At 35.4% G+C, this 12,001-nt stretch overlaps 2 protein-coding genes across 2 annotated transcripts; both read left to right on the forward strand.

Annotated features, from left to right (window-relative positions):
• The first annotated feature begins 912 nt into the window (after positions 1–912).
• On the forward strand, positions 913–5,422 carry SPD1 (P-loop containing nucleoside triphosphate hydrolases superfamily protein). Its single transcript, XM_085740644.1, has 9 exons — positions 913–1,416; positions 1,917–2,131; positions 2,329–2,479; positions 2,599–2,790; positions 2,991–3,153; positions 3,265–3,515; positions 3,681–3,857; positions 3,947–4,108; positions 4,907–5,422. Exons 1-9 carry the CDS (start codon positions 982–984, stop codon positions 5,213–5,215), a joined length of 2,055 nt encoding a protein of 684 aa, XP_085596770.1. The 5' UTR covers positions 913–981; the 3' UTR covers positions 5,216–5,422.
• Positions 5,423–5,934: 512 nt separating this feature from the next.
• Positions 5,935–8,864, forward strand: LOC146959113 (uncharacterized). Its single transcript, XM_085740645.1, has 3 exons — positions 5,935–6,068; positions 6,454–7,190; positions 7,684–8,864. The coding sequence occupies exons 2-3, from the start codon at positions 6,460–6,462 to the stop codon at positions 8,597–8,599; spliced, it is 1,647 nt and encodes a 548-aa protein (XP_085596771.1). The 5' UTR covers positions 5,935–6,068; positions 6,454–6,459; the 3' UTR covers positions 8,600–8,864.
• The last annotated feature ends 3,137 nt before the right edge of the window (positions 8,865–12,001 follow it).

Here is a 12,001-nt window from a genome sequence, read left to right on the forward strand (position 1 = left end):
CATGTCACGGTGTTAACTCTAAATAATTAAATTTTTATCGTTAAATGAGTTAATTGATTGTCAATTCAAAAACTAGTTAAAATGACAACGGTGCTCAAATACATTTACACATTCAACTGTTTGAAAATGTGAGACTCAAATACCACGTAGTATTAAGAATTTCACTTTTTAATTTTAAAAAATTGAATTTAAATCTTCTTAAAAACAATTGTAAAATGTTCACTAAATAATTGTCTTATTCCTTAACGCAACAAGAAATATTACAAATATTTTAAGGGTCTTGTTAACGTGTGTTCTCGAGCACAAATTAAAAATTCAACAAATAACAAATATTTATTGTGAACAATTAATTGTAACTTTTAAAAAATAATTTGACACAACTTTTAATATTTAATTTTTTTTTTGTGTAAAAAAAGCGTGTACCCAAAAATTTAACAACAAACTATTAATAATGTACCTAATAATGTTGTTAAGTAAATCATAATTCATAAAAGTATTTTAACTAGTGAGTGTGATAGACCAAAACCAAAAATAAAAGGAATATACCAATAAAAATAAAATAAAAACAAAAGAAAAAAAGAAAGAAAAGTCCCGATGGTATAGGAATATTTTTGCGTGACGGAAAACCATTGGCCAAAATGTGTACTTTTGTGTGGTGATTAGAGGTCGTTCCTCTGATTCTTCTTACCAATAATAATACCAACCAAACCCCTTTCACTACTTTTCATCTCACTCTCATGTTTGTTGCTTCCTTTTTCTTCCCATAGAATAGAACACAAAAAAAGATACCAAAGAATCTTCCCTCTTCTCTTCACTTTCATTTTCCCATTCTTCAATTATTACATCATTTATCATTATTATATATTTATTTTTTATATTATAACTAGAACAAAAAACTCCTCAAAAAAACTCAAACATACAGAAACATAAAAAAATAACAAAACATTAACAGACACACAAACAAATAGGAAGAGATAGAGAATGAGAGCAATAAATTCGCATGTTGTCTTAATTGATCTTCACTGCACCTCATGGCAAAGGAACAACAACCTTAACAACAATAAATTGTTTTCTTCATTCCATCGTTCATCAAGAAGACTTGATAAAGCGATTCAAGCTTCCAAATCATCTTCTTCAGCTTCTCCTCAAATCCGAAGACCCTCTGATCGTTACCCAATCAGAAATGGATCCTCACCGTCGAATTCACAACCCGAAACCACAGCGGAGCTTGATATGTTTCTGGAACTTCTTCCATTGGAGATGAGGATGGAATTGTATCGCCACCAAGAGATTGGTGGACTCATTGAAGTTGTTATGGATTTAGGTAGAAAACCTCTTGCTAGATTCCCTTCTGGTGATTGGGTCATTTCTCAACGACCCATTAACCATGATGATTTACGCCACGCCATTTCTAAGGTACTCTACTCTACCTCTGTTTTTGGATAAACAATTTAATTAACCACTTATTCATAATAATAATAATTAATCTGTTCTAAGTTCTAACTTAATTTGCTAGCCAAGTGACTTGTTTATTTGGAAATTGTTTTGACTTTTGATTATTAAACTCAGTTTGTATTTTTAATGTGGGGTCCAATGTTCTTTATGTACTTTACATTAATTAATTGGATTAAATTACTCTTTTTTTTTCTTTCCCACTTTTACGTATGATGCATGGTTAAATAAAATTTATACTTTTGCATTCAATTCATTAGTTTATCCACTATCTGCTACTAGCTAACTTATGCCTAAACTCGTCGTATGTTATCAGTTATTGCTTTTTACCAAACTGAGTTTTTGTAGTGTGTGTGTGCGCGCGCTAATGTGAGCTAATTGACTATAACTAAGTAAATGTCGAAAGGTTCTTTTTTGTCGTTGAAGAGTAATGGATATAATGGTTGTTTGGTTTATTGTTATAGGTTGGTGATTTTTCGGATGACAACCGATCTGGTATTGATAGCTCATTGCATCGTATAAGTGCAATTCGGAACCGTCAGATGCAAATCATTGGCCTTACTTGTCGTGTTGGTCGAGCGGTGAGTGGCAGTGCTAAAATCATACATGATCTGGTTGAGGAAGGAGGTTCTATATTGGTCATTGGACCTCCTGGTGTTGGTAAAACTACCTTAATCAGGTCAACATTTTAATTTTGCTTTTTACTATGTCTGTATGTGGAACTGGTTTACTATGCAACTGATTTTCGCTTTCATTTTCTGTTTTATTTCATGTTTTCTTTGAAAATGCCACTGGACTGTGTTTGTTTCTGTTTTCCTGTCAGTTTCCTTTTTATTTTATCTAGTTTAAATGTCTGAAGAAGCTTTGATTGTGCAGAGAGACTGCTAGGATGCTGGCAGATGAGTTCCTGAAGCGCGTAGTAATAGTGGATACATCCAATGAAATTGGAGGTGACGGAGATGTTCCTCATGCAGGCATAGGCAGGGCGAGGAGGATGCAAGTTCCAAATGTGAATATGCAGCATAGTGTTAGTACTAATCTCACTCATTTGGCTTAATTGACTGCTTCATCTTTATGGAAATTGTTTTGATGATTTGCAATCTAATCTTCTGTGGTGCTGTTTTGTTTTGTTTATAATTTGTACAGATTATGATTGAAGCAGTTGAAAATCATATGCCTGAAACCATTATAATTGATGAAATTGGAACAGAACTTGAAGCATTAGCAGCAAGTACCATTGCTCAAAGAGGAGTTCAATTGGTTGGAACAGCACATGGAACAACCATTGAAAGCATAATGAAGAATCCTTATCTTCAGATCCTTGTTGGTGGTATAGAGGTGCAAAAGCTACTCTTATTTATTTTCCTTCAAGGTTATGATTTATAATAAAGAATTGTTAGTTAAATAGATCCATCCATTCCGGCCCCATCCTTCTTTCAAAGATTGAATCAATCTAATTTTTTTTGTAGCATATCCTAATGAAATATGTATAGCGCGTGTCCACGTTAATGATGTTTATTGATCATTTATTTGAATAGAGTGTAACTCTCGGGGATGAGGAAGCCAGGAAAAGGAAAGTGCAAAAGACAATTCTAGAAAGGAAAGGACCACCTACATTTACGTGTGCTGTTGAGATGATATCCAAAACTGAATGTCGTGTTCATCATAGGTTAGATTCAACTGTGGATGCTATTTTGGCAGGTATTCCTCATCTTCTATAATGGAATATCTTACTTCATATCTAACTGACTGATGCAGTATTTATTTAGTTATTTGGATGAGAATTTAACTAGAAAATCTTCTCTGTTACAGGAAAACCTCCAGTATTTGAAGTCCGTCATTGGGATGATTTTTCCAATGATTTGGTGAAGCATGCTCCAATACCTGAAATAAGCCATGAAGAAACATCGGATTTAAATTTAACTAACACTAATATCACAAGTTCTGACAGAGAGTATGACGAGGATGATACATACTACTATCCCACTCGATCCATGAAATGGAGTGATAATAGTGGATCTGTGATCAAGAGGAGTTCACCAATGCAAGTGTACACCTGCAAGGTAAATTATTTTTGGGTTTGCATGTGCTGGTAGAGAATATTATCAGGATTCAGGAGCTTCGATAACTGTCTCATTTTCATGTTCCATTGAAGGAACAAATTTCTTAAAACTTATCTTATTTTATTTCTTAATAACGGGCACTGTTTTCTTGTTGGATGAATTTAGATTCTTGAAGCTGATCTAGTACGAGTAGCAAAAGTGATGGGGTTTGAAGATTTAATAGAAGTAACTGATGACATTGGAACTGCTGATGCAATTCTTGCATCCGGTTCTGAGTTACGACAGAATTCATGGATCCGTGGTGTTGCGAAATTCCACCAGTTACCTGTATTTGTTCTCAAGGTGCCCTTTTGCTATTGCTACCTCTTTCAACAATTGCTTCAATGTGGTCTCCTTTTGCCTTATAATGAATTTTTGTTCCTTCATTGCAGTCCAATACCATGGCAAAAATGGTAAAGGCAGTAAAAATGATCCTCGGGCTAGAACCCTTTGGCTCCACGATAAAGAAGCCATCAAATGAGTCTCCAGATATTGAAATTGACGATGACGAACCGAAGCGCAAACCATCGCTGGAAGAGATTGACGCCTTGGAGGTACAACCCTTTTCTGCCCACTCAATTAGTATCTAATTTCTCTTCTTGAAGTCCCATCTTCTGTGCGAAATATTTATCTATGCTGTGTACTAGAAGTCTAGCAATTGCTTCAAGTGCTTAGTTGTTTGGGTCTTATAGAATGATTGGCCTTTTCTTTTTAGCGCATTTATTGATCGAATTCCTTTTGTGTATGCTCATTTGTGTTGTTTATAAGTATTCTAGTTTACCACTAGCAGTTCTTAGATTTGGGTTGAATCTAACTTATCCTGCAAAATTGGTTTGTAAAGTAAAAAATGTCTTTCACTTATAGATACTTTTTAATACTATACCACACTTAATGTGTAACTTTCAACACACACTCTTAACACCTAAGACTTGACATTATAGAGCGTGACCCAAGTGACCTATTTTTTGGACACAGACCACTCAAGTGGTCTGATATCACATGGCCCAACAGATCCTTTACAGACTTTAATCTTAGAATTTGAATTATCTAACCTCCCTAAACCGACTTGTGAAATTTGAGTTATCGAACCTCTCTAAACCAAATTGTAAGTTGAGGGATGTCTCTCACCTGTAAACATTTTTTAAGATCATATCACATTTAGTCTAGGACTCTCAACAATAATCTCAGTTTCTGATTTTTTAACTCGAGGGCTATTTTTCGGATAAATTGCTTTTGTGTTAAACAATTGTGTTTGAATTGGAAAAGTATACATTTTGCCTAGATTATTTATTATTGTGTTATCTATGTAATATCAACATTATGATAAATTTTATTGTATTCGTATACGGCAGGAGGTTCGGCTAGCGATAGAGTACATAGTGATTCCTGGTGGAGAGGCTGTGGAACTTCTTCCAAGACGTTCTGAAATTATTGACCGGCAGATTGAACTTGTGCAAAGCTATCAGTTGGCTGCTGAAAAGTCAGGTACGGATCAAAACACCAGGTTGCAGATTCTTCCCTTGAGGCTAAGTACCAAAAGACCCTCCAAGTCTAGTTCTGTTTCCTGCAAGAAAAGAAGTTTTACCTCAGAAAAATCTGCTGGTAGTGGTGGCGGCGGCAATGGTACCACTGTCACTAGGCTTCCTATTTTACCTGAATGATTCAAAATTTCCTCCCATTCTAACATATTTCCCTTCATTGGTTTGTACATGTATGTATGTAATAACATGTACAGTCGTGTATGTGGTGTAAAACTGTAAATAATTTATTTATAGTATTTTGTTCATCCACAGAAAATACAAAGATTTCACTCCTGAAATGTAGTTCGATTTTTAATTTTTAATAAATTTATTAAATATTGTTGCTCATATTAGTAATTAACGAAAGCCAAGCTAGCATTAGCGTTAAAAAATGTACGTATAGAAAAGACTAAAGACAGATGAAGATCCTTCCAGTCTAATTGTTGAAGTTGAGAAAATACAAGTTTTTTGTGCTTAGATTGATTGCTTTTGAGAGACATTGAACATGAACCACAAGACAAGCAGAAAAACGTCACATGGATCAAACTTCGAGTCATTGGACAATTCTTGGAGTCTTTGTCATTCGAATATGCTTACATGACAAAAGGAAGCACATATCAGAAGAACTAAAATGATTAGTAAAATATTTTCATGATTTTTGTAGTTAAACAGAATATACTTTCATGAGTTTTGTACCCATAAAGAATATATTTTTATGAGTTCTTTCCATCGGAGATAATCCTATTTGAGATGTTAAACATTTGCAGGATTTAATGGGGTGTTTGGACTTTAATTGTGCAATGCACAATAATAGCTTGTTGATCCTATCAAGTTTATCGGGTTGGTTCCTCGTGGTAAACAAATGATGGATAATATTCATACTATTTGCGACACTCGTTAGTCGTTTTGCAGCAAATAGTATGAATATATCATAACGACTAACGAGTGTCGCAAAGAAGCCTTCCAGTGTTACGGCAAAATTCTTGAATGCCAGGTACCCTTTGAGTAGTTTTGCAGCAATTAATTGCATTACTATTTTAGTGCCTAATTTAAGCCATGCTTAGTTGAGGTTAAATCTGTCAATGTCTGGGAAATTTATTAGTATACTTTGGAATTGGTAATCAAATCAATCTTTGAGTAACTTCAAGTTTCCTTTTTTATTCTGATTGGTTTAGTTAATTGTCCTATTAAACATGTTTTATATGTTCAATACAATTCATCTTGTTTTGCAAGTGTTACAATAATGACCGTGCAATCGTCATTTGCATCAAAAACGACATTCATAATTGTTTTCAATATTATAAATGCCATTAAATTGTTGACATTAACTGTACATATTGCTATTATTCGCCATGAATTTTCAAGTGTTCTTCCTGTAGATCGTGATGGAAAGGGATACAGGACGTTCGCGTGGATTTGGGTTTATTGCATTTGCAGATTGTCAGGGAATGGAGGATGCAATCAAACACATGGGTGCACTGGAAATTGGTGATCGCACCCTCTCTGTCGAAAAGGCACATGCCAGGATGGGGGGTGATGATGCTGACCGACATCTCAAAGAAGATAGGGCAGGGCAGAATGACTGTTTCAGATGTGGGCATCCAGGGCATCGGGCCCGAGATTGTCGTTTCTCAGACGATGATAGTGACGCTGGAGATAGGGTAGGGCATGATGACTGTTTCAGATGTGGGCGTCCAGGGCACTGGGCTCGAGAATGTACTTTCACAAGAGGTGATGATGTGGCTGGAGATGGGGTGGGTCACAATGACTGTTTCAGATGTGGCCGTCCAGGGCACTGGGCCCGAGAATGTCCTCTCCCAAGAGATAATGATGGGGCTGGAGATAGGGTAGGGCGTGGTGACTGTTTCAACTGTGGGCGTCCAGGGCACTGGGCCCGAGAATGTCCTTTTTCAGGAGATGATGGTGGCCGTGGTCGGGGTAGTGGTTCATCTTCTTCACCTCCTAGGTTTGGAGGTGCTGGTGGGCACGGGGATCGCCTTGGTGAACGTGAGCGATACCTTGATGATCGTCATGGTGGAGGACGTTATGAGGATAGGGACTGTTTAGACAACCGAGACTACAAATATAGTGGCCGGGATCGCTATGCTGGTGACAGGTATAAACAGTTAATTGTTGTTACCGAATTGCCACTCTTGGTGCTTTTGCCATAGCTTTAAAACAATAATTTAATTTAAAAATTATACTTTTAGAGCATAAGTAAGTTTTACACGAATATCTAATTATATATATTGTTTTAAAACTTGTTTACACTCCGACAAGATAATAACAAACGATTGAATGTGTATGTAAAACTTATTTAAACTATGATTGTATAGTTATTAAATTTATTAGACTTTTAAAATAAGCTGAATGACTTCAATTTTAAATGTTATTTTTCTTATTTTGTTTAATTGGTAATGTGGGCAATTGGGAAAATTGTGGTTGAATAAAGATTTGGTTAGGCATTGGTCTTATTCCTCTTTTTAGTAGTAGTATTTATTCATTTATCATGAATGAAAAAGATCAATAACCTCTTCGGTTTCCATTTATCATTCCTTTTGTTCTATGTACTTGTTTGTTACATCACTGCTTTGCTGAAAATTGTGTAGGCATACAACTAGTGGAGATCGAATTGCAAGTGATCAACATGGGAGTGGTTCAAACTTCCTGCAACTGGCTGAATCGCCTAGATTCCAAGAGAAAGAATCGCCATTTCAGGCTCAAGTGCCTCCAAGGCAATCCACTCCCTCACCAGCTCAGCCATCATCTCCTCCAAAGATTTCTGAAGAGGAACTGAGTAAATATTTCTCTGAAGCTGATTTTCCTTCCACAGTCTCCCTATCTACTCAAGAAGATCTAGACATGGTAGCTGCGGTGCTGCAAAAGGAAATTCCCACCAAGACCGAAGACGTTGATACTCTGCGAACAATGTTGTTTCGGTTGGGATCAGCCAATGGAGTACCTTCCTCTCAACAAGAAATTTTCAACAAGATAGCCCTTCAGTTGAGTGACATCTCAAGGGATTATCTTGGATTCCAGGACCAATACGCACACGCTGCTCGTAGTCTCAACAAGATAGAAACGATGCAGTCAAGCAAGTCAGTCCTAAAAAAAGCATATTCGGAGCTTGAGGAGGAAAGAAAAGCGACTCTTCAAATACAAAAGGAGATGGAAGAAAGAATGATCTTCCTAAAGGCAGAGCAGAAGCGCATCAAAAAAGAAATAATGGAGCTAACACCAGAAGCTTCACAGTTAGCCGAGAAATTGAAGTCGGCCAACAGTCAAAGGGTCAAACTATACACTGATTCGACTGGTATTGACAGTGAATTGAAGCCCTTGTTGGATCAGAAGCTAGGCCTACAAATGGACTTTCAAAATAGCCAAACAGGTTTGAAGCTCAAACGACAAACCTGGGAACATTTCAGAGTGTCCTTGGAGGAAGCTAGAGTGCCACCCTCCATATACACCTTTAGCCGCACCGTGTCCTCCTCGTGTAGCCAAGCCAGAGGTAGCTCCTACGACTAAGGATCAAAGTATTGTTGGGGTTGAACAACCAGCAGCCCCTCAGAATGAAGGAGTGATAACCATATAGAATCTGCAAGAAGAAGCTCCTACTGCCACAAGTCCTCCTCCTAACCAAGAAGTTGTAGAACCAGGCAAGGAGGCAAACTAAGGCCCAACTTCTTAGGTTTTCTTTATGTATTTTTTGCATTTTAAAATCCGCTAGATAATCGACCTTTGGCTATCAATATTCAAAACATCAAGGGAATTTTCACTTTGTTCTTCGATACGTTTTTAAATATTTTCCACTTATGCTTCTGTTTAATTTCTCGCATTCCATATTCAGTAGCAGATAGACTCCTCCGGTAAAAGCCTTACTAGTTTGGCGACCATTTCATCATCATTAATCCAATGGCAAAGGGAATTTTGGAATTCTGGAACATTTAAAGGTGTTAGAAGTAATACGAATACTCTGTTAAGAGATAGTCTAGCTTGCTAATGTGTAAAGTAGTGTTTGTTAGAAAGTTAGTTATAATGTTAATAACCAACAACTACGGAGTACTATAGTATAAATAAATACTAGTCTGTGAAATAATAACAGTGTGCATCATGTATTATTCATTCAATTAGATTTTTTTTTGGGTTTCATTTGGCTGATTTTGAAGTTTGGTGATTTTGGTGACTTTGTTTTCATCTCTCTCTTAACCGATCATTCTCTTTATCTAAATAATTTATTTTAATCATTCATTCATGTCATATTCATTCCTTAAGTACACTAAAGTCATCAAACTCCAAAGTCGCCAAAGTAAAATCCGATGTTACACAATTTCTAGTTGCAATAAAAGGGTCTTGCTTCAAATATTGACATGTGTCTAAAGTACTAAAAACACTATTCACATATTACTGTCAGGAATTCCTCCATCCTCCTTCAAAAACAAATGTTACTGTTATGAATGAAATCTATTTTGCAATGAAAATTGATGTTCACACATTTGATAGGGCTGAAAAACACATGTAAATTACTCAAATGCCCATCGGCAGTTAACTGTCGAATTTGATTGGAACCGGCTGCAGTTAACTACCGAGGAAAACCTCGGCAGTTAACTGCCGATGATCTGTTATAAGAACAGAACAGGCATAGGAGTTTCCAAAACTCCATTGTTACGTTTTTGGTTCTCCTAGGTGCGATTTTCAGCCATTTCAAGTCATTCCAAGCCAATTTCAATCACAAAAACAAGTAAGTTTTTTAGTTTTTTTGAATCTTATTGCATTGTTGTTTTGTTGTTGAATTGTTTTTTTTTTGTTGTTAAATTTCGATTATATAGGTTTTATTAATGTTATGATTTTATGATATGTTAGATTTATGTTTAGGTTTTATTGTTTTGACGATTTGTTGTAGAATTGTTAAAATTGTTAGGTTTATGTTTTATGATTTTAGGATAGTTTAGGTTAGAATTGTTAGAATTGTTTAGGTTTAGATTTAGGTTGTTATGAATTGTTATAATTGTTATAGAAGTTTTATTGAATTGTTAGGTTTAGGTTTTGATGAATTGTTGTAGAATTGTTAGAATTGTTTAGGTTTAGGTGTATGTTTTGATGATAGTTTAGGTTTATGTTTAGGTTTTGATTTTTTGATTTTATGATTTTATCGCATTGTTGTTTAGTTTAGGTTTTGATCGCCAATTTTTTTTTTTTTTTTTTATGTAGACATGTCTCAGAATCAGAACCAGGGTAACGTTCAGGGTGATGAGAAGAAGAAAGAAAAATCGCCTATGACATGGCACGGAATCACATGTGATGGTTTCGTCAAAAAGAAGGATTCGAAGGTGCTGGTGTACAATCAGTCGAGGTTGTGGAGGAGCGGGAGAACATGTTATTTTGGTCCTCAACCAAAAGCAGGTGCTCCAGGGACTGTCGCGGGCAACCCGATTGACTTGTGTGACGAGGAAGATGCTTGAATGTAGTGGCTTGTAATACCTATTTGTTTTGAATCTTTTTTATGTTTTTTTATATGTCGCTGGTGCTTTTGAATAAAAATCGCGTTTTGAATAATTTCAATTAAAGTCCCATCTTGAATAATTGCGTATTCGAATAAAAACTAATTAAATCTAACGTGAATTCGAATAATTAAAATTGCGTAATGAATAAATAAATTTGAAAAGTGAATAAATAAGATAATTATTGTTCCATTACATTATATATGTTATCACATTACATTACATTCGGAAATATACCTTCCAACTACAACAATTATCTTAACTTTGAATGGGGTAAATTCAAACTTGCCAAACAACAGGACTCAAACATATGTCCGGCATTCCCATTGTTCCATTCAAAAGATTAAATTATTGTTAGACTTGGTTTAAATGATGGTATTCAAGTGTCAAAAGAATGAGGTCCATTCCTTGACACTTCGATACCTTCATCTAAACCAGCCTTACAAGAATTTAATCTTTTGAAAGGAACAATGGGAATGTCGGGCGAATGTTGGAGTCTCGCCGTTTGGCAAGTTTGAATTACCCCATTCAAAGGAAGACAAATGTTGTAGTTGGAAGGTGCATTCCCTACCTAATCACGATCTTCTGGCGGAATCATACTTGATAATATCTTCAGTTGATCTCAGCAACGTTACCCGCATATCGATCCACTGGAACATGATGTGCTCCCAAAACATGCTCGTCACGTTTTCGTCGTTCTTTAATTCCACCCAAGTGAATGATACTCTCCCCTCGTCGAGCGTTGGACGTTTATACCGAACATATTCCACCATCCCTGTGTCTCCTGGGTTGACTCCTTGGTTGAATTCATTCAATTCATCCTTGAGACCTCTTAACGTTACATCAAGACACCGAACCTTCAACCTCTGAGGTTCTCCACCGTTGAATTGTGCATGAACGTCGATCCACCCGGCCATTGTTTCAAATCTACACAATAAGAAATTGAAAACAATCAATGAAAAACTCATTCAAACATTTCATCAAACACTTGGAGTGTAAATTATACATAAACCCTACAAATCATAAAAATAACCCTAAAATGTTTTACTCTAAAAAAAACATAAAAATAGTGTAAAATAAAAAATAAATCTACTCTTAAAATAAATCATATACTCTTACATGTAAATCTACTTAAAAATTAAAATAAAAAAATAAATATAAAAACCAAAATAAAAAATAACCCTAAAATTCTAAACTATAACATAAACATCATGCAAACATTTTAACTAAATTAATCAACTAACATCTACTCTAAAAATGAATTATAACATGTAAATCTACTCAAAAACTAAATCTACTCAAAAACTAAAAAAAAAAACATACGTTTATAACAACTAAAATGTAAGTTAATAGCATTATGATTACTTGTGATTTTGTTGAATAAATTTGGTTGAGATTTTTAGAGAGATTTTGAGAGACATTGGGAAAA

Source organism: Medicago sativa, chromosome 1 (genome assembly GCF_051527215.1).
Source record: "Medicago sativa cultivar Bolivia chromosome 1, Bolivia_mono, whole genome shotgun sequence".
NCBI lineage: Eukaryota > Viridiplantae > Streptophyta > Magnoliopsida > Fabales > Fabaceae > Medicago > Medicago sativa.